General features: G+C 35.5%; 2 protein-coding genes across 2 annotated transcripts; one reads left to right on the top strand and one right to left on the bottom strand.

The window, feature by feature from the left end:
• Nucleotides 1-3028: 3028 nt before the first annotated feature.
• On the top strand, nt 3029-14876 carry LOC306883299 (neuronal acetylcholine receptor subunit alpha-7-like; the record flags this gene model as incomplete). Its single annotated transcript, XM_079438465.1, has 10 exons — nt 3029-3083; nt 4228-4367; nt 5540-5584; nt 6149-6258; nt 7029-7108; nt 8401-8568; nt 10351-10545; nt 12123-12209; nt 13451-13560; nt 13685-14876. 10 exons carry the CDS (start codon nt 3029-3031, stop codon nt 14219-14221), a joined length of 1527 nt encoding a protein of 508 aa, XP_079294591.1. The 3' UTR covers nt 14222-14876.
• A 227-nt stretch (nt 14877-15103) lies between these two features.
• Nucleotides 15104-21628, bottom strand: LOC306878614 (E3 ubiquitin/ISG15 ligase TRIM25-like). Its single transcript, XM_079431049.1, has 6 exons — nt 20970-21628; nt 20557-20643; nt 19901-20146; nt 19341-19494; nt 18695-18754; nt 15104-17620 (listed from the first exon to the last, which is right to left on the bottom strand). Exons 1-6 carry the CDS (start codon nt 21558-21560, stop codon nt 17100-17102), a joined length of 1659 nt encoding a protein of 552 aa, XP_079287175.1. The 5' UTR covers nt 21561-21628; the 3' UTR covers nt 15104-17099.
• Nucleotides 21629-22599: the final 971 nt, after the last annotated feature.

Genomic DNA, 22599 nt, shown 5'->3' with positions numbered 1-22599 from the left:
CTTATTTTAAACCAAGATCATTAAAACTTGAATAAGTCAGTCAGACGCTTGCAATCCACAGACGTAATACTCTGTCCTATCCAAGATCAAGACTGAAGTTGAGAGGTGAGTTAAAGTCTCATCTTTTTACCCTTCAATTTAAGTCATCATAATTCATGTAATTATTTGAACAAAATTACTCTTTTTATTTATTTTTATTTTTTAATTATTTGTGTTTATTTGTGCTTTATGAATGAATGAATGAAGGTAGGTAAGATATGAACCTCACTTGTTAAAGATTTTTAGTCGAATTAAGGCTGTCAGCTGTGCTCTTTCTAATGGCTGTTCATGTGAAGTGTCATTTTGTCTAGGTGACATTATCATGCTTCAGACATGTTCACAGAAACAGGTATTGAATTCTCTGTAATTGCTCAAGCTGTAGCTTTTGGATGGGACTAACACTAAAGTGCATGAGATGCGATTGTATGATGATGAAGGGGATATGAGAGGGCTCAGGTGTGAAATAACAGAAAATAGCATTAAATCTGGACTGTAGATTTCATGCAGATATTTGGTGTGTAACGAGCTTTGGCCATCTGTCTATCTGCTGGGAATAGATCCAGCATGACAAAATGAAAAAATAGTCCATATTCTCTCTCTGCCTTTGTGGGGTTAAAAGTTGAATCGGAGTGCTAGCAAAAGGGTCATCATTCCCAGCTCAGAGAAGTGGTGAAAGGCCACATGTCATGGTTTTTGGTCCAATTTTAGTTCTTTCTGCTTGGTGAGCGCCTTACAATCTGTTCAGTACTGTTAAATAATTCTTCAATGTAGGCATCCAAAAAAAAAGAAAAAACACACACACACACAAAAAAAACTAATTTTACTGTAGCTTTGAGAGAGTTGGACAGTTGGATTGTGGGATGTGTCCAAACACCCCAAGCTTCTTTTTTAAATAATCTTTGACCCAACCTACTGCTACTGCAAACAAGACCTGTGCTTCAAGCCCCGTCCCCAGTGGATCTCACTCTCCAATCCTTTCTCCGTTCTTCAATCCATTCCAGCCTTACCCTTATCTGCTTCAACTCAAGGATCTCCTCCCACCTCCCGTTCTGTTCCCCACCCACCCATGCTCCGCCTATGCCACCAGCTTTCTGTAATTGTTTGTTTTGCACTCTTGAATGGCGGTGGAGACTGAAAATGTTAGTATTCTTGTCACATGGACTAATTTTACGATGTACTTACTACATTTCTGAGCCATAAAATGTTTCAGTTGCGTTGCTGTCATAAAGCTCTCAGGTTTCATCAAAAATATCTTAATTCGTGTTCATTTTTGGTTTTATGCCATGCGCGCTTTTGTGGCCCAAACTTAACTTCCGGCATAAATAACAAATATATTACATTAACTAGCAACTATGTCTTGCCTGGCTGCCAAGCCTCTCTTTGCACAGTGCGATCCATGCTCGCAGTCTCCCCTTGTTTTTCCCACAGATTTACACTGTATGTGTGGTGGCACTTCCCCTGTATATACCGGTTCACCTTTACAGCTCTGCTCTGAGTGTTTCCTGTGTAAAAACATCAATCTGAACAAAAACAGCAGGCGGGCTGATTTAAAAGACAAATTAATTATCTGCCAGCAGAGGGCACTTTTGCAGCAGCAGAAATAGAGGTTTCCCCGGTAAAGGCTGTTCACAATGCTTTATCACTAATTACAGGCAAAATTAAATGAAAATGACATTGAAAATTGAAAAGACAGTTGGTTTCCTTCAGAGATACAACTTCAGTCTACTCATAATAGAGATACGCAAACAGTCTACTCAGTTTGTAGTCGGCGCTATATTACTATCCACTAAGACCGATAAACAAACACAGACCGTACAGTAAGTTAACTTCGGGCCAGGTGTCTGATGAAACCGTCTATATGTATTTAGTCTATGGAAGCATAGGATCATAAAATGTTCAACCAATCAGATTATTCTGTCCAAACTTTACGATAGGCTGTCCTACCTGCCTGTCAACATACGTATTTGCAATACTTCCGCGCACCCTGTTCGCACAGACATGATATGTCATCAGCGCGTGAGGACATGAGGTGACCAGCTCCATGAAAAAATGTGTAAAACTTTTTTAATGAGCAAAAAAAAATCACAGAGTGCACCTTTAAGATGTCTGTTCTTAATGTGCTGAGCAGCAAGTTGCAGAGCTGAATCTGGCTGGCTCGTTGTTCAGTGCAGTGGGGTATTTGCCAAGTCTCTGCTCCTATATCTCCCACCCAAATGCAGCACCGGGAACTATAGGAGGTAAAAGCAAAATTACTAAAGTACCCTCCTGTATGACATTTCAGTAATGGAATTGTAGATTGGAAATGGAAATGTAGATTGTAAATGTAGTTAATTAAAGTTGGCACAGTAGTGTCTGAGAGTGCATTCACAGATTCACTGTGTTCTGCTTTATTCAGCACTGGAGTAAATACCATTTGTTTCTAATCATTTCCACAGTGGTAACATATTTAATGAAATATACAAATAAAGAGAAGTAGAGCTATTCTCACTCTTACTCTTTTATTATTTAGAGGATGAATTGGATAAAGTTAGAAATAGACCGAAAACGCTATTTTCAGGATTGGTTGATTGATTGATTGATTGATTGATTGAATTTCAGTTTTTACAGTTTTCAGTTCTATTCTTTGATTATAGCAGGATTTTTATTGAAGCCCTTCACGACTGGTTACAAATTATATTAGAAAGCCCATTAAGATTCCTTTTAGGCTTTATGTTGTAATTAGGTTCATTTAAAAACAATATGTCAATGGAAGACCACAGGATAAAACATAAAACTGAGAGAGAGAGAGAGAGAGAGAGAGAGAGAGAGAGAGAGACTAAGATACATGTAGTGCTGGAGGAGGCGGGGCATCGTGCCTTTTGTTGATGCAGCTGCATGAGACTGTATTCACTTCTGCCTGTGGGATGCTGAGAAAGACTCTTTACAACACTCAAACCTACATCTCCTAGAGCTTTTCTATTCATTACTGCAATTTAACTTTCATAGGAACATGGGAATTTGGGAATATACTCTTTATTTTACCACCACAACCTGCCTATGGAGTGGTAAGAACCCTAATGGATATTTAATTATGAAATACCAGTGAGATTTGTTGAATTATTGGCTTTTTTCTCTTTTGCTCTATTTATGTTATTTTAAGTCAAACTGTTTAATAATATTTCCTGCTTACTTATAAGATTAGTGTTACATGTCTGCTGTATTTGGATTTCAATATTTCAGCTGCTACTGTGACATCAAATAAAATTGATGTTTTGGTTTGAGGCTTGTTAGTTGAGGATACAGGCCAGAATGGCAATTCAGGTTTATAGGAAGGGACAATATTTAAATCTGATCAAATGTAAGGTCATTATTTTGGTAGTTTACATTTGCACATGTATGTATACCATTTATAATGTTGCTTGAATCTGCCTTGCTACGAGTCAGCTTATCTTAATTTTTCTAATTGCTGAGTTTTTTTATTTTATAATTAGGGTCTTTGACTGAGTCTTGAAGATATGGTTACACTGGAAGCATTGTCTATGTGTACAGTAAAATGTCTCTGGTACTGGCAAAGGAGTCCAGCTCTCTGTTTTCTTTGTTAGACACCCATGAATCACAGGTGGATTTTGTATAAAGAAAAGGCCTGACGTAATCTAGAGGATGTCAACAGTGGAATTAGATTACGAATGGATGTGATTTTAAGGGAATTACACTGGGAAAAAGATCCCTTTTATTATCCAGCTAGATGAGAGGGTGCTGACAGAGCTTTGGGAAAGAAACTAGAGTTACCTTTTTTTATTTGCTTTCTACTTACATAAAGTACTTTAACATAATATCTTCAAAGAGTTAGGCTACTCTTTTAGGTAGGGTTAGGTTCTCTATGCTGTTTGCTGTCCAAATCTGGCAAATATTAAAAATAGTTCAAACAGGGAGTTAGATGCATACTTAAGGAAAGTGGAAGAGTTCAATCAGTCAGACTTCCTGGTGGAGATTTAATCACTGAAACCCAGCAGAAAAGCTTTGATGAGAGTTTCAGATCAATACACGTACATCCAAATGAGCTGGAACAGCTGCCTCTGTTGATTTGCAAGCGTTCTTCTGAATATCTCATTCACTGCACGCTGCAAACCTCTTCTAGAAGCAGTTCGCAGTGCAGAATGACTCAAGGTGAAACTCTCCAACCATGTCACATTGTTCATTCTCTGACAGTGTCACTTCAGGGAGAGCCTCAGAGGAGACTCTACAGAGACTTGATGAAAGACTATAACCCACTGGAGAGACCTGTGTTCAATGACACACACTCCCTTACTGTGTATTTCAGCTTCAGTCTCATGCAGATTATGGATGTGGTAAGTTAATTCAATAATAAACAATGAAACACCTTGATAAAGTATGACTATGAACAATGTTTTAGGATAATACAAGTAAATTTGTTGCACCATCAGGTTATACCAACTCTAGTCTTTAGTCGTTTTTGTAAAGAAAATGTCCACCGATTGTCCCCAAAAATGATTTTCCAAATAATGTTGTGTTCACTTTGAAAGTTTACAGCAGTTTGTAGCTGTTGGTACTTTACATATTTAATGTTTTGGAAACATACATGCATAGTCACATTTTACATTAACCGAGGATGAGGGAAAGCACTTTAACAAAAAATGAGGAAGTGAGGACATGTAGAGATGCAGCAACATTAAAGCAAGTCTAACAAGCTTTCGAAGATGGCAACATAAACATTTTGGAAAGCCCCCACAGATCATTTGTCACAGTTCATGCAGCAATAGACCTTGAAGGGTAAACGTCATATTGAATTTTACACAGATGAAAATGAAACAGTGAGGGATAGATCTACAGTCTGTACAATTACATACACTGGATAAAAGTCCTAAATTGAGTTTGTCTGCACTGAAAGTTTTTTGGAAAGATTTTTCATCAGCTGAACAACTGGCATGTTCTTAAACAACAGTAGGCTACAATTCATTGAATGCACTGTAATTCTGTCCCTATATAGCCTTTTTTGTTGTTGTTGTTGTTTTTATTATTAAATTCGGTCGTCGACTCGTGTTCAAGTCCCGGCTCGTGGGCCTTTCCCAATCCACTTATGTACACTTTTAAAAAAGTGCACCTTCTGATAATATCGGATGAAATGTTAAAAATCTTTATGTTTTAAAGAAGTACACTTTATGTGATGAGTGACATACATGTAAAATATTTGACTAGAATTATGTTTATAGTGTGTCATTCAGTATTGCATTTAAAGGTGATATATTTTAAATATACACAATTGCAACTTCATCACAATAAATGTGTAATTAAAAATACATTTAAATACAAGTTTTAATAGAAATTGCATTACATGAAGGAATGTCAGTATATTCGGCGTTACACTTCAACCACATTTTTAAACAAGCAAAAAAATTGGTTATGAATTGATTAAGTAAATATGATTTTAAAACATGTTTTGGAAGTAGTTCTTTAATCATCTTTTCAATTTTCATAAGAGTGCATCTTTGTCCATCAACAGGATGAGAAGAATCAAGTACTTACAACCAACATTTGGTTGCAGCTGGTAAGACACCAACACTTATCACTGTCTGACAGACTGCTCACTAGCAATGCAGTGAAACAGTCATGTTCTTTAATGTGACTTGTAAGACCTCTCTGTGGGTCTGTTATTAATAGCCGAATGTTAATAACTGTGAAGGTAATGCAATGGATTTGCTTCCATGACAGTCCTTCAAATGTTGTCCTTGGTCAATGCTGTACACAGCAAGTGTGCCTATGAATCTGAAAACCTTATTAACTGATCTCAGCAGTCTATCAGTATATCATTTATTTGACTTTGCTCCATTAAAAAATTATTAAAAACAGAATAATAAATTGATTGAATAATATTATTTCATGTATACAGCATCATACAATTTCTTCTCAAAGAAACCTTTGTGTATCTCCTGTATGCGCATGTAACCTCTTCAGATTCTGATGATTATTTGACGTAACGCTTAAAGAACACTATACAGAGATTCATGTTCAATTTCAAGTTAATATCAAGCCTAATTCAGTTTGCACCAAGCATACAATTTTAAGTTTGTTCCTGATTGACAATGATGAAGTGATCTTCTCTTTATTTTAGTACTGGCATGACTACTATCTTCAGTGGAACATGTCTGAATATCCCGGCGTGACGAGTGTACGATTTCCTGACAGTCAGATCTGGAAGCCTGACATCTTACTGTATAACAGGTTCGTTATCTTCACACCGAGAGTAATTGATAAACTCATATGCATAACTGGCTTATCAAAAAAAGAGTTCCATAGAGACTAAACATACCTTTGGAAGTTTAAACCCTGTTTGTGAACGATTTCTTGAGAGTTAGTAAATTGCCTGGAAAAAAAAGTGCTGGTAACAGTAAATGGACACTGAGTTTGCACTACGCCATGGAAAACAAAGGTTTGGCCTCATTTGTCCCTGTCTACTGGAAAAGCAGTAGCGGATGGTTAAAAATTAGCCACAAGTAAATCTTTCACAGAAGATGAAGAGTTTGCCACTATATGCTGAGGTCAAATGAATAAAGTCAGCGAATCACTAAATGGAAACTAGAATGGAATCAAATGAGATGTTATACATCCATTGGTATATTTATTTATTGAAAAACGCATTCACTTTGTTAGTGAATCTTGGTTATGTTGGTTTAGCAGTCCGGCCATCTATTTCTGAGACTGAAATCTTTATTCTCAAACATGCCTCGATTGTCTGAATGAGAATGAATTTAGACAAACACATTTACATAATTGAAACATAAACCTGAATGTGACACAAGGCAGTTTTGATTTGTCATTTCCCTGAAATCCAGTACTTACTGCACAGCCATTAATGGTGCAAAATAATTCAGAGTAGATGAAATGCATTTACTTTGTATTGGACTAATTGGAAGTGTCTCTAAGTGTTTCTCTAAGATGTTCATAAATCATTGTTGTATTTTTACTTAAAATGATTCTTGTGTTCTCCACAGTGCTGATGAAAGGTTTGATGCCACATTTCATACTAATGTGCTGGTGAATTCCTCTGGTGCCTGCCAATACCTACCACCAGGTAGCTTTCAGATGTTTATGATGCCACAAGTCATTTTTCCCACTTGATCTAGAAAAAAAAAGAGATTTATTCTACAAGGGGATGATTGCTATGAAAGAGTTAAAAATAAAATACATATTTGTGCGATAATTAAAAATAAAGAATGAAGTCAGACTCTGAACTAAGTCACAGTTGAAAGATAAAGTATAAAATTCCAAAATTAAATTCACAATTACACAAAAGAAAGTCAGAATCATGAGAAATTCAGTCACAGTTCCAAGATATAAAGTCACACTTACACTCTAAAAAAAATGGTGCTATATAGCACTAAAAGTGGTTCTTTGGCTCGTAATCTGTATAGCACCATTTTTGTTAAAGAGATACAGTGCAATTATGGCACCTCTTATGGTTCTACATAGCACTATTTGACAAAGGTGCTGTATATTACCTTCGAAGATATAGTGCTATATAGCACCAAAAGTGGTTCCCCTATGATTAAGAGCCAAGAACCACTTTTAGTGCCATATAGCACAATTTTTTTATTTATGCAATGGTGTGACAAACTAAAAAGCTTTCCTTTGGCAAGATGCTGCATCAGCATCAATAAGTATCATTACGATCCAAAACAACTTTTGTATTCGCCTGCAACATAAAAGAAAAATAAATGCATAGCGCACCTTTAAACTAATTTATATGATGCAAAATCAGCAAATATGATTTTATGCTAATATGGAAAGCTTTTATAGGTTTGCCTTATTGACAAACTATTTGATGTCACTGGAGATTTGCCTGTGCAGCATTCACCTATACTACATCATTTACGTTTCTCCTCCTGTTTCTTGCTGTGAAAGCTGAAGCAGGCTCTATCCTGAGATAAACATTTGATTCATGAGTGGATGTAGTCCAGGCAGTGAGTTTGCACTAAATTCTTTTTGTAGTGACATTGAAGAGATTGCCTTCTCTTGAACCCCCATACAGCTTTGTCAGAAGCCTATTATGCTTTATGGCAAAAGAAAGCAATGAATAGAGGGAAGATGATGTATTAAACAATCAACGGTCTGAGCTAAATTACATGCGTATGTCTTTACTGGCACCTTTAATTTACGATGTTAATTTTCATCACCATTATGGTTTATAGAAACCGGATTTTCAAATATCTCTTATATGACAAAGTAATAGTACTGATAATTATGATGATTAATGTTTTTATTATAGTTGTTACTACTGTGACTTTAAGGGCTTTAAGGAAGATCTGTTTTATTACTCTCCACTGAAAATGTTCCATATCAGTCAGTTCACATTTCTGTTCGCAGGGATATTCAAAAGCACCTGCTACATCGATGTTCGCTGGTTCCCCTTTGATCTTCAGAGGTGCGATTTGAAGTTTGGCTCCTGGACGTATGGGGGATGGTCTCTGGACCTGCAGATGATTGATGCTGACATCACAGGATATATTGCAAATGGAGAGTGGGACCTTGTGGGTAGGGTGATAAACATTATACATTATAATGTGCATTATTAACCCTTATGCTACGCTGAAAATCCATTACCTAATTTGGTGTTCCCGGTTAAAAGTGACCAGCCTTTTGAAAATTACTTGCAAATCTCTCATAATGCTATATTATCTCCAAATCTTGTATTCAGTCTTTTTGTGAACTTAGTTTCTTTCAGTTACAACAGGTTTTGTATTGCTTTTTGAATCTGATCGATCATAGGCATCATTGATCTGAGCTTATGCACCTCAGTTTTTGAGTGAAAAAAGCACAATTTCTGGATAACAGGTGCACAGGCTCAGATCAATGAGACGCAATCATTTCCAAAAAGAAATAGAAAACCTGTGCTAATAATATAGCATATTGAGAGATTTGCAAAAACATTTTTTTTTAAGGCAGCCATTTTTGACCAGGACCACTCTGCGTCAGTAAGTTTTATTCCAATGCAATAATCTTAACTAGCATTTTTTGGAAAAGAAAATATTTTCCAGGTAAAAAAATGGAAAATAACATGAGGGTTAGAAGAGTCAGAAATCTCTTGCAATCTTTATCAGTATTTTGTTGTTTTCATCGCTTACAATATTTTAACCTTCCCTTGTAAAAAAGAAGTGTGCTTAATTGTATTGAACATTCACTTGTGTGTTTAAAATCTCAAAATATTATAAAAAATGCATATACTCAATATTAATATTAATGTAATATTAATAATATAATATAAGTGTGTTAAGAAACAGTCAAACTTTCTTTAAGACTCTCTTAAACTCCCTTTACACTTAAGTGGCTTTTTATTTCATTATATTATATCATTAATGAAAGCCCACTTAAAAATACTTAAAGAGAGTACACTGTCATGACTGTTTTTTTGTTTGTTTTTTATTTACAAAGTGCACCATGCAATAAGTTTTATATTAACATGCACTTGAAATCATGCTTTAGTAATCTTTTGTTGGGCTTTAAAGCAGTACACTTATTTTGATGTGTTGACTAACATATAAAGTACTTAATTAGGATTTTAATTGTAGTGAGTTATTCAGTGTTACATTTAAATTTAATATATTTTAAATGCATTATTGAATACATGCCTAGTAGAAACATTAAATTTCATTTGCCATTCATACTTGTCAGTACATTCAGCGATACACTATAATCATATTTCATATTTTAAGACAATAGAAGACATGATGAAATTACATATAAAGATGTACTTAAGTCCTTCTTAAGTGGGTAAAAAAGGACCAAAGAAAGTTCAGCTGCATTTAATATAAATGTAAACTATATTGCATTTTAATTTAATTGAAATTAACATCCAATTAAGTGTCCAATACATTCAACTTGCACATAGGTATATTATTTCAATAAGTACTTTAGTACAGCAGTTATAAGACGCACAACGAAAAATAAGGATAGCTTACACACAATTGAAAATTCTGTCATTAATTACTTACCCTCATGCTGTTCCAAACCCATGTTCATCTTCAGAACACAAATTAGGATATTTTTGATGAAATCCGAGAGCTTTCTGACCCTGCATAGACAGCAACGCAACTCTCATGAATGCACGTTGAAAAAAAGTGATTTGTTTTTTTAAGACTTTTATTTTACATAAAGTATGATAAATAAGACAGCACTCCATTTGCTAGTTGTGGCAATATTAAGCACAATATATTATTTTTGCACTGACCTTCAACAATGTGAATGTACAGTAACAGTGCTGAATGGTAATTACACAAACCATTCATTTTCTAACATTGCCAGTTATATGTTACACAGAGGTTCCAGGTCGAAGGAATGAAAGATTCTATGACTGCTGCAAGGAGCCGTACCCAGATGTGACTTTCACGGTGGTGATGCGGAGACGTACACTATACTATGGTCTAAATCTGCTTATCCCCTGCGTGCTCATCTCTACTCTGGCCCTGCTGGTCTTCCTGCTGCCTGCTGACTCAGGCGAGAAGATCTCTCTTGGTGAGCTACACACTTAGTGCCTTTGTCATCATTTTAAAATGCTAATGTTAGATGTGATTATAAAGTGATGTCGTTGTAATTTTTATGTTAATAATAGTGAATTGTATTAATTCAAGTGTGCATTTACATATCTCCATTTACTTTGAAATATCAGGTTTTCTTTAACTTCCTTGCCTAGAATTGTCTCATTTTGGGAAACCGGCACGATATTGAAGGAAATGATACACACTTCACCTTTAAAAGGGTTTATTATGGGAGCTAAGCATGACCGGGCTCTGTCATAACCAGAAGTGCATAAATGTCACGTTTGGCATTTTAAAAATCATTAATTTTATTTCTCACAACGTCGAACCTCTCCTTCCTTTTTTTTTTTGCTGACTTAGTGAAATCCACATTTAAACCGACATCATATGAAATTCACTTTGGCACAGGCGTACAATTTATGCCGACATCCCTGTAAGCTAATGTAAGTGGCTTGCCAAAGATCGCTTCAGTGATTAATGCAGTTGGAGAGCTCTGAAGGCCAAATGCCTTTATTTATCTGGCCTGCTGGATTTAGAGGATGCTGCCACAGTGAATGAGAGAATGCTCCTGAAAGAGACTGATCCTGAAGTCACAGCAGAACACAATTTATTTTATTTTTTTCATTTTGTCATTCCTAAATGGTATTAGTGGGATGAGACTGCCAACATTACTTTCCACAGAGTGAGTCATTGGCTGTTGCTCTGTGAGTTACTCAAGATCATTACTCTAAATACCAGCAACTAGCCAACTGTGTATACAGTACATTTAAGTTTTATTTTATATAGCTCTGCTTAATTTTTTATATAAGTAGGGCACTAAATTAAGCTATTTTCTGGTAACCAAGTTAAGACTTAAGCCTGATTGCTTTTTTGCATTCTCTTTTATCACTAGACAGTAGACACTTATGTAGGGGAGACTGGGGCTAGTTGTCACACTTTTTACTCCAAGTTAATATTTCTCATAGTGGCTCTATTTTTGGACAGGAACCACATATTAGATAGATAGAATTAATAGAAATATGCTGATTTAGTTTGTACTGGTTGTTTGAAACTGACACACTACAGTATATTTAGTTCAGTCATGAAACTCTAGATGGCTCAGGCTGATACTGTAGGTCCTTTACATGCAATCTGCTAGCAATCACATAATTTACTGTGGGGCACAAACAGATTGGCTTCTGCTGATTTTGTAGCCAATAGGCTTGCTTGCTAACCATTTAAATAGCCTGGTTCATTGTTCGCTGTAAGCTGGTCCTTCAGAGTTCCTCTGAATCTCTCCACCTCCTCCAGCTCCACCTGTCTAGACCTGCTACAGGTTTTATGTGTACCTTTATTCATGGAGTAGCAGCAAATCTTACATCCTCACATCAGTTTGTGTATCTACTGGCAGTAGCATGTCCATGCTAAAACTATTAAGAGTTGTCATGATTGAAATCGTTCTTGCAACAACAAGTCTTGGTTTCTTCTTTATCTGTTTACAGTTGTATGGTTTCATGTGAAAATGTGTCTGTCACATGTACAACGAGGGAGTAATATATATGTTTTGATTGTCAGGGATCACAGTCCTCCTCTCTCTGACAGTTTTCATGCTTCTGGTAGCAGAGATAATGCCTGCAACATCAGACTCTGTGCCTTTAATAGGTAAGTCCAACCTACGATGTACATAATGATGTCAGATATGTGATCGACTGAACTGTTATTTTCTAATAATTTGGTCAAACCATTTTGCATAGCCATATAAATCACTATAAAGGAGAACTTTTGTGGAAAAACTTCAAAGACAACTGGGAACACCTATGAGAGCTGATTCTAATTACTTGTCTGAATTAGTAATTGACACAATCCATCTGAATAAAGTCAGTAAAATTAACTTTGCAACATTACCGACCTATCATAAAAAGCTGCAATAAATTAATCCCTTGTTAAAAAGAAGTTCACTTAATTGTATTAAATGCATACTTGTACATAAAATCTTAAAAGTATATTTTCTAAAAACTGTATTTGCAGATAATGCAATATTAATAAAATAAAAGGCCACTCAAGTGTACTTTTCATGAGTTTCTTAAAATACTTTTAAAAAGCACTTTGTATTAATGTTAAATTAAGAGATTTAAAGTATGTTTTAAATTGTTTTAATAATCTTTTTTTGTGCTTTAAAGTACACTTTTTTATGTTGACTAACCATACTAAGCACATGTAAAGTACTTGATTGTCATTTCAACTGTAGCGTGTTATTCAGCATTAAGTCCTACTTAAGTGGGTCTGAAAAGCACTCTAAATTTAGCTTATTGAATTTAATATAAATTTAAACTACACATTTTCATTTAATTACAAATTCAGTTAAGAGTCTGAAAACATTGCCTTGAGTTTGCACTTAAGTATATTCTTTTAAATACTATTTCACTAAAAAGTATTCTTTTTAAAGGTATGTTAAAGTGTGCTTCTTTTCCACAAGGGAACACTTACATCAGTTTGTGAAAACAAAGGTACAGTAATGGTATCAGATAGCACTTTGAGTTATATACCACACAGTACTGAAATTCATGTACCACACTATTTATATGGTACTCCAAAGAACTTTCAAGGTTTTAAAGGAATTACAGTACGGTTAATTTCTAAAATATCACAGTAGTACCTGTCTGCATTTACAAGGGAAATGTACAAGTAGCCACACAACTGTTGCCCCATTGAAAGTGCATTTCTGTCATTTTTATATTTTACAAACTGTAGTATTTTGTCAAAACAACTTTGTGGTAATCGACAGATATTGTCAATATATTTTTAGCTTTTATTTAATCTCAGTGTCTGGATCAAGTTTTATTTGTTTTTTAGTAGGATTTTCTCTAGGTTGTTAAATGCAATTCTCTCTATCTTTTGATTAGCTCAGTATTTTGCCACCACCATGGTTATTGTTGGCCTGTCTGTGATAGCCACAGTCTGGGTATTACAATACCACTACCATGATCCAGATGGAGGAAAAATGCCAAAATGGGTGAGGATCTCATTGCTGCTTTTATTTCTTCTTACCATATAAACCCATCTGGCTGAATTTAATAGTATTATGATTACTTCCACTCTTTGGAAAACAGTTATTTAGTAGTTCATTTTTCTGTCAGACCCGCGTGGTGCTGTTGAACTGGTGCGCGTGGTTCCTGCGGATGAAGAGGCCTGGCGAGGACAGAGTTCGCTCAGCTTGTCACAATAAGCAGACACGCAGCAGCCTCTCCAGCGTGGATCTGAACATCAGCACTGGAGCCATGCAGTCCACCAATGGAAACCTGCTGTACATCGGCTTCCGTGGAATGGATGGTATTCACTATGCCACTTCACCTGATTCAGGGGTGATATGCAGCCGGCTCGTCGCCACAGGTGAGGAGGATGTGCTACTCCCTGGGGCTCAGGCGTCTTCCGTTAGTAGCGGCCCTGGAGAAAGGGAACTGTCCAAAATCTTGGATGAGGTTCAGTACATCGCCAAACGCTTCCGGGACCAAGACGAGGGGGAGAGTATGTGTAACGAGTGGAAGTTTGCAGCATCTGTCATTGACCGTCTTTGTCTCATGGCCTTTTCTCTGTTCACCATCCTCTGCACCATTGGCATCTTAATGTCTGCCCCTAATTTTGTAGAGGCCATTTCCAAAGATTTCTTTACCTGAGACCTTCGCATAGATATTTGTACTTCTCAGAGCCTCTTAAGTGTAGCAATATAGTTATTTTATAAACAAACAAAAATTTGACTTGAACAAATAGTTCATCCAAAAAGGAAAATTCACATTAATTCTATGGAAAAGAGCAGCGTGAACATTTTGCTTAGGCTCTTCTTTAGTATTTCACACAAGAAATGAATTATACAGACATGAGGATGAGTAAATGATTTAGAAATTATAAACCATTCCTTCATGACTGGTCTCAACATATATGTTTTTGAGTGTTTGTGTATTAGTGTCTGTATAAACTGATGTATCAACTGAAGTGTGCAGCAGAGACAGGACTGTAGCCTCATATGCACTATAAAAGCTTATAATTTATTGTTTGTTTTCATAAATGTAACCATTTGCTTTACACAAGCAACATGCATCTATGAATTTCTGTATTGTTATATCTGCCATTATGCTTTGTCTGTACCTCTGACTGCTGTTATATGTCTTTCGTTGTGCGTCTTATAACTGCTGGAGAATCAGTCAGTGTATGTGATGATATGAAGGTGGAGATTTCTAACCTTTTTTTCCCCCCAAATATTGTACTGACAAATAAACATATTTTTGTAGGTTGAATATGATTTGTTAAACTTATTAAATGTGTTAAAACCAGCAAAATGGTATGACTGGAAATCACTACATTAACCACTCAGATAGTGTTAGGAAAACACAATACTAACTTAATTTAACAACCTGTTCTCATATCATAAATACAGCATATTTTTGACATTTAGAGATTGCGTAACATCTCCATCTGGTGGCTGGTAATAAAACTGTGTAATATGAGACATTGAAAAAACAGCACCTTTCAGTCACAAATGTAGACCTACACATTATACTATATTGCCATATGCCTTTATTAATTTTTAGATGCTATTTTGTGGCATTTTTCTCTCTTTTATTCTGGTTCATTCAGCATATATCAACTCAAATTAAAAATATTCATGTAATTATAATCTGGAGAAATTCCCTTTTTAGGTCTCATTTAATAAATAGGTTCTTTCAATCTAAAAAATTATTCAGCAGTATAATTGACATAAAGTGGTGAATTCAGTTTCAAAAACAAATAAACATGATGTTGGTTATACATTTACATTTATTCATTTGACAGACATTTTTACCCAAATCAACTTACAAATTTAAATGAGCCATTAAATTGGGATTTGTTATGTGGGTTAGGGTTAGGGTTAGGGTTAGGGCTCTGTGGTTTCAGGCTTTTGAGGGGTGCACATGTGTATGCAAAGCCTACAAAATCAATTAACAAATATATTGTAACAATTAACAATTATATCAATTGACAAACTGTAAAATATAACAAGTTGAGAGAGAGAACCCTCTGTTATGAATTCTAAAATGCGGATCAAAATCATTCAATGCAAAGCTACATCTGTCTGCAGGATTTTTAAAATCAAATTTAAGACTTTTTAAGACCCTTTTTAAGACCTGCAAAAATTAATTTAAAAATAAAAATGAATATAAAATGTCTATAAAATGAATATAAAAATATAGGCAATGTCTATCGTAACATATTAAACTGTAAAATGACTGTAAAACATGATTTAATTACAGTTGAGATGCAGGTTTTCAGACAAAAAAAATTTTTTAGAGTCAGAAGTATAAATTATTATATTAATTTAAAAAAGGTTATATGGGTGGATGGGGGGAAACAGCAGACAGGCTTATTGAAAATACAATTAGATTCTCTGCCAGTAGGAAGCATCAAACTATACTATAGCCTATAATGTTGAAAATGTACGAGGAAAGTCCTCTGACCAGGGTAATGTGCCGGCGGACGGCCCGGCCCAGTTTAAACCCATAAGAGTCCGGTTGTCATAAGTTTAAAGTTTAATTTAAAGTTAGATTAATACGCAAGGTAGAGATGATGGGAAATACAAAGAGAGAATGAGAACAAGATTTTTAAATAATTCTCAAATGCATAACTGTATGGTTATAGGTTAGTTAAATGCTTGTAGAAGCTGATCCTGAAGGGTAGAGACATGCTAGTAACTTGTTAATCATGCTAACAACATGCTAGTAACACCCTAGCAACCACACTGAGTACCCTACCAACCACATAGAAACACCCTAGCAACCACTCTCGGTACCCTGGGAACTGCATAGCAACACTTTAGCAACCAATCCAGGTACCCTAGAAACCGCATAGCAACACCCTAACAACCACCCCAAGTATCCTAGCAACACCTTAGCAACCACCCCAGGTAGCCTAGCAACACCCTAGTACCACCTTAGCAACCACCAAGAATATCCTAGGAACCGCATAGCAACAACTTAACAACTACACTGAACACCCTAGCAACCGCATAAGCAACTGCAGAGCATCAGCCTAGCACCCACCCCAAGTACCCTAGAAACCACATAGCAATACCTTAGCAACTATCCCAGGTAACCTAGAAACACCCTAGCAACCACTTTGAGTACCCTCCCAATAACCCTTGAAGCCACCCCAGGTACACTAGCGACCTGTTTTTCTATGTCTGTTCTTCTGATAGACTGTATGGTCTACAACCATTCAAACTTTAATCTTTAAAACTATTTTAAGTATTTCAAACTACTTCAAACTGAAAACCTTCAAACTTCAAGCTATCTTAGTTTGTCTTCAAATTTTACTATCTAGTTTGATTAAATCTTTCATGTTCTGGGTAAATGATTTCTGTCTTGATATCCTCAGTATTTCTAACGCTTAGAACAACATTTTCTTTTTAATCCCTTAAAAAGATGCATTATATGTAAATTCATTTTATGTCTATAATTGTTGGTTAGATGCAAAGTAAAACAAAGAACCAGTGCTTTAACTTGACTTTTACACCCTTAATATTTACATATCACAGAGTTTCACTGATGATTCCTCAATAATCCTGAACCCAGGATAGAGAGGCTGAGTGAATGTGGTCTGTTCTCTGTGAATGAGGGTCATTTTGTCAGAGACTCTATAGAAGGACAGCGTTCCTGCACTGTGATCCACATACACTCCTATACAGGAGCTGGACTCTAGAGGCAGTTTTATCTCTCTGTTATTGTGCAAGAACGAAGAGCTCAAGGGGTTACAGGACAGTTTCCAAGACTGAACATTACATCCAAACAAAGATGCATTACCTGCGCATTTCCTGCTGATGCTTTTATATGCAACTGATATACCCACACTCCTGCTCCACTCAACCTCCCAGTAACAGCGTCCACACACTCTCTCTCTACACAACACCTGCTCCCAATAACCAAATCTGTCTGGATGATCAGGATACCACTGGAATATATTCACGTGAGCAGCCATTCTGTTCCCCTCAGAGAGATGAAGGTTTTTATTCACCGTGTTTGGATCCAGAGTAAAGTTGCTGCGATCTTATGGAGGTACAAAAAGAAAAATGCCTTAGGGAAAAGTTTGTACACGTCATACATACACTGATATTGGTGTCATCCGAATGATTGTGGTTATTGTTTGCTGCAGTAGGTGGTTTTTCGATGAAGAAATAAATGATTAATTAAAAATAATACAATTAATTTAACTTTTAACAGTGAAAAGTGTGAAGGAAATGCTTCCCCCCAGGTGCATACGGGAATTTCTACCACAAAATTAAAATTATATTGTTTTCTTTTATTATTCCAAACTATTGGGTCATTCTTTATTTTCAGTGACAAAAGGAGGCCCTACTTTGCAACAGTAAATATAAACTTTAAATACAAAAACATTCTACATTTTTAGCATATTTGTACTCTGTAGGGTGAATGTTTGTGCCTATTTAAAACTTAACATACAATTTAATTCAATTGTTGTTTAAACAAACAAGCAAATAAAATAAGTGTTTTATTATATTTTTAGAAAAAGTTGTTCCCCAAATTTATCTCTGCATAAATCTTTGCAAAATGTCATGTATCACATTATAGTACAGTCAGGGTGTTATGACAAATTTGACATATTTTAGTCTCAATTTTGATTAATATTTCCAAACTGATCTTGAAGCTCAGCCCCCATTTTAGAAAAGTCTGGATTTGTGCTAATTTGTCTGGGGTGATAATGCCTCCCTTGGTAGAAATCCATTAAAAACAAAAATGTGATAAAGCTTCTGTTTAATGGAATACAGCACATTTAACAAAATTTAAATGCATAGAAATAAATTGTATGATTAAAAAATAAGCATGTGTACAAATGCTGCCTCTCCAATGACCCAAATTGCTTTCATTTTTATTATTTTAATTTTTTTTAAGGACCAACTATACAAAACACATTAATAACAAACCTGACAGTGATAAATATTACCATGAACTGCTTAGGTTCAATAAAATGATATGACACAGGCTAAATAGGGAAAACTGATATTCTGCAAATAAATAAACAACAGCAGAACCTATTTTTAGCCACTAAATGAGAACCACTGGTATATCTTTCTGTGTTAGTATATTTACATATTAACTTACATTGGATGAACTCTTCTCTGGTCTTGGGTTCAGGAAAGGAAATGATCTGGATGCAAGTCACTATGAAAATCAGGAAACGGTACACATTGGTGTGACATCTACATGCATTTTATAGCAATTGCATTGTGTTTTTAAATATTGAGTGTATTTTAAAGTTTCCAATACAACAGACAATCTGTCTTAAACTGATTATCCTTAATAAACCAATGCGTTTACCAATGTTCACCACGTTTACATGACCTTACCAACATGTAAACACACATGAATACTGACCCAGTTTGACTCTGCACATAAATATCTTTATTGATGCTCTGGAAGCTTATTAATTGTGCATGACCTTTAGACATTTCTTTACATTTTGATGATAAAACCCAACAGTTTATAAATCTAATCAGTTTTAATGTGATGTCAGTTTTGTTATATAAAAATGATTTATTTAATACATTTATAATATTTAATTTTGGCTGTAAGTCATAGTAAACCAATAGTTTCTATGATATATATACAAATAAAAATTTGTACATTAAACGCACTATATGAGAAGTGTCTTATTAAATAAATTTTAAATAAATTAAATGTAAAAAAACAGCTTTGTACTTGCATATTGACCTATTTCTGAGGGTAAATATATCATCCAGTACTTTACCTCTACAAGACATAATTTCTATCTTCTCTTGGCAGAAATCCTCAAGTTTCTTTCTCAGATGAGAGACAGATTTTTGTACATCATCATAGGAGAGGAGAGAATTAATGTTGATGTTGGGTGAGTCCATAGGCAGGACAGAGAGAGACTGGAAACTCTATAGACACACAAACAACAGGACTGTCACATGAACAGTGTAAAATGTCTGTATAACAAATTTACAATTGATTTTGTTTGTTTAAATGGTAAATTTTAGTATCTTATTTTTAGTATCTAATATCGTTTTATTATCTTATTTTTGGGTGAATTATCTCATTATCCTGCTGAACATGTTAAACCTGATGGGCCATATCCCAGCAACACTTTATTTTATTTTACTTCTGTGTATATTCAATTTACAAACTAAATTTATAAAAACTTTAAACACCTGATGCCAATCAGCGAGATAATAACAGAACAACATCATGTGGCATCACTTGACAGAATTCCTGACATTACAATTTTAACATTAGCAAAAGCTTGTGTAATTACAAGACATTATTAAAGACCACTGTCTCATTTACCAGAGCTCTTGTTGCCTGGAGGAAGCAGATGTCCTCAGCATGTGAAAGCTGCTCTAGTTCAGCTTCTTTCTTCCTCAGATCAGCAGTCTTCTGCTCTAGTCGCTTCAAGAATTCTTCAGCTTGACTCACTGCAGCCTTTTCTTGATCTTTTATCAGCTGAGTCACCTCAGAGCGACTTCTCTCAATAGAGCAGATCAGCTGTGTAAAAATCCTCTCACTGTCCTTCACTGCTGCCTCTGCAGAGCGCTGTTAGGAGACACATAAGGTTCAAGGTTCACACTTGACCTACACACAAGCATGGCGTAAGCAAGTTGTGAAACTCATGCAAGAAATGATGCAGAAACACAGTTATATCACACTTCACAATGTGCTGAGGCAAACACATAATTTATAGTTTAAAAATAAACACATTTTTTTCCTCACGCCCACCTATCATTTAGCTTCTGAACAGACTGATTTGTCAACTTTGTTCGTATGGATTACTGACTGTTGAGTTTGTTTTGCATGGTTTAAAACCTAAACTTTACGAGACCCACTTGAATTATATGGACTCACAGAGATTAATTATTTCTCTAAAAATCTCTGTTTGAGGGCCACAGAAGACAGAAAGTCAAGCATGAGAGTGTTTATGATGAGTTATTCTTCTCATAACTTACCTTATGATACTTCACAGCCTCTCTGAGCTCCTGAATCTCTTTCTCTGTCTCCTGGATTTGCTGCTTCAGTCTCTCCTTTAAGTGTTTCTGCAGGAAAAAGAAATGAGATCCAGTGAAATGTGAAATCTAATGTAATTTTTTGTTGTAGTGCCATGGTGCATAGTAGGCTACTAACAATGGATATCTATTGTATTTCTTCGTTTTTTGTGTATTGTGTATCTTAGTCTCATGCCATGTAAGTGTAGGCTACCAAAAATTAATATGGTAAAATGTGAAGTTGGATGCAGTAATTGCACAGGTCTCGGGTTTACTGATGTCATTTTGATGGCCTGCTTCTCAAATCCATAAGCATCACCAACAGTACTGAGTCAGACGATTATCAGACCACGTCAGTGTATAAAGTCAGTTCATACCTCTTGCACTGTCTTCTGTTCTGCAACTGTGACAGTGTCATGGGCTTTATGTTCATTCATCATACAGAGCACACAAATGCACTGCTGATCCGTACGACAATAAACCTCCAAAAGCTTATCATGCTCATGACAAATCATCTCCTGGAGTTGTCCTATGGCATCAGTTATTTTGTGTCGCTTTCCCGAACCTGAACGAAACTCCTCATGATGCTCAAAATGAGTCTGACAGTAAGATTCCAAACACACAAGACAGGACTTGACAGCTTGGCATTTCCTTTCGGTACAGATATCACACTCTACATCTCCAGGTTCAGCATAATGCTGAGCAGGAACCACAGTTTGGAATTTGGGCTTTATCAGTTTCTCCAGAATTTCAGCAAGCACCACATTCTTGCCTAACGCAGGTCTTGGAGTAAAGGTCTGTCTGCACTGGGGGCAGCTGTAAACTCCCTTCTGTTCCTCCTGATCCCAGCAGCCTGTTATGCAGCCCATACAGAAACTGTGTCCACAGGAAAGGGTGACTGGATCCTTCAGTGGATCCAGACAGATTGGACAGCTGAACTGGTCCTGAGAAATAAAGGCCTCCGCCATATCACTTCATATACACACAGAATTAAGACAAACATCGACTTAACACTTAAGTTTCGATTTCTCTGAACTCTGTGTTGAGACAGAGACGTGTGCAAAACGGGGTTGTCTTTAAAGTTTTTCCGGTAGCTGAAGTTTTATTTCAGTCAAGTTGACTCAAAATAAGCATAGAAGGATCTTCAATTCCTCGGAAGATTTGACTTAAGCGAGAAGTAAAGTGTACACAAACAATTAACCTTTTAAAAAAAAAAAATGTTAGAATTGCTTTTTTTAAATACATGCTGTTATATTTGGGAATGTGGACTTATTCGGTTATTAAATATCACTTTATTAATATATGATACGCGTGCATTACTGTAAATAAAATAATAAACCAAGATCTGCCACAAATCTTTGTTAATCTTTGTTAAATAACAGAGTTGAGTAACGCTGCCTCCCTGTGGTCAAATAGCAACAGCTCGACGATAAAGCAGCTCAATGAGAATGTTGTTTTTTAGATTTGTTTAAAAATAGCTTATATATATATATATATATATATATATATATAGTATACAGTACAAATAATAATAATAATAATAATTTACATTTCACTATGCATCTTGAAATGTGTCTGTTCATTGACAGATTTCATAATTTTTAGGGTCATTCTGATCACCCAACTTATGATTCTTATTCAGCTTGTGTACCGTCTCTCAATATTTCATGCCTGTATGTTTAAGTAGCATGTGTGTACTTTAACAATTTTGCAATTGCAAAGTGTATTTCATCATAATTAGCCTACATACTGCATTATCCCCTACATTAATCTTTATTATAAAACTGTCCTGTGTTTTGAATCCTGCATCTCAGGTGAACAAAGTGAACAAGACAATTGAGAGTGCCATCTGAGAGCATTTGCCCCTCACAATAAAATCTATAGAACGTTGATCATAAAACAAAACATTTCAATATAATCTTAATAAACCATATTTTTGGGAGATATGGAGTGACAATGTTATTAGTAGAATTCTGCTATAGACTTATAAAGATCACATTGATTTAC

This window comes from Barbus barbus, assembly GCF_936440315.1.
Source record: "Barbus barbus genome assembly, chromosome: 2".
Taxonomy (NCBI): domain Eukaryota; kingdom Metazoa; phylum Chordata; class Actinopteri; order Cypriniformes; family Cyprinidae; genus Barbus; species Barbus barbus.
Note: the sequence above shows the minus strand (reverse complement) of the source record. Positions and strands in the feature narration are given on the sequence as shown.

Coding starts and splice junctions, on each gene's coding strand:
- LOC306878614 (XM_079431049.1), bottom strand. CDS start 21,560: ATGGCGGAGGCCTTTATTTCTCAGGACCAGTTCAGCTGTCCAATCTGT. Junction 20,644..20,969: donor AACAGAAGACAGTGCAAGAG/GTATGAACTGAC, acceptor TTTTTCCTGCAG/AAACACTTAAAGGAGAGACT. Junction 18,755..19,340: donor AGAAATTATGTCTTGTAGAG/GTAAAGTACTGG, acceptor TGATTTTCATAG/TGACTTGCATCCAGATCATT.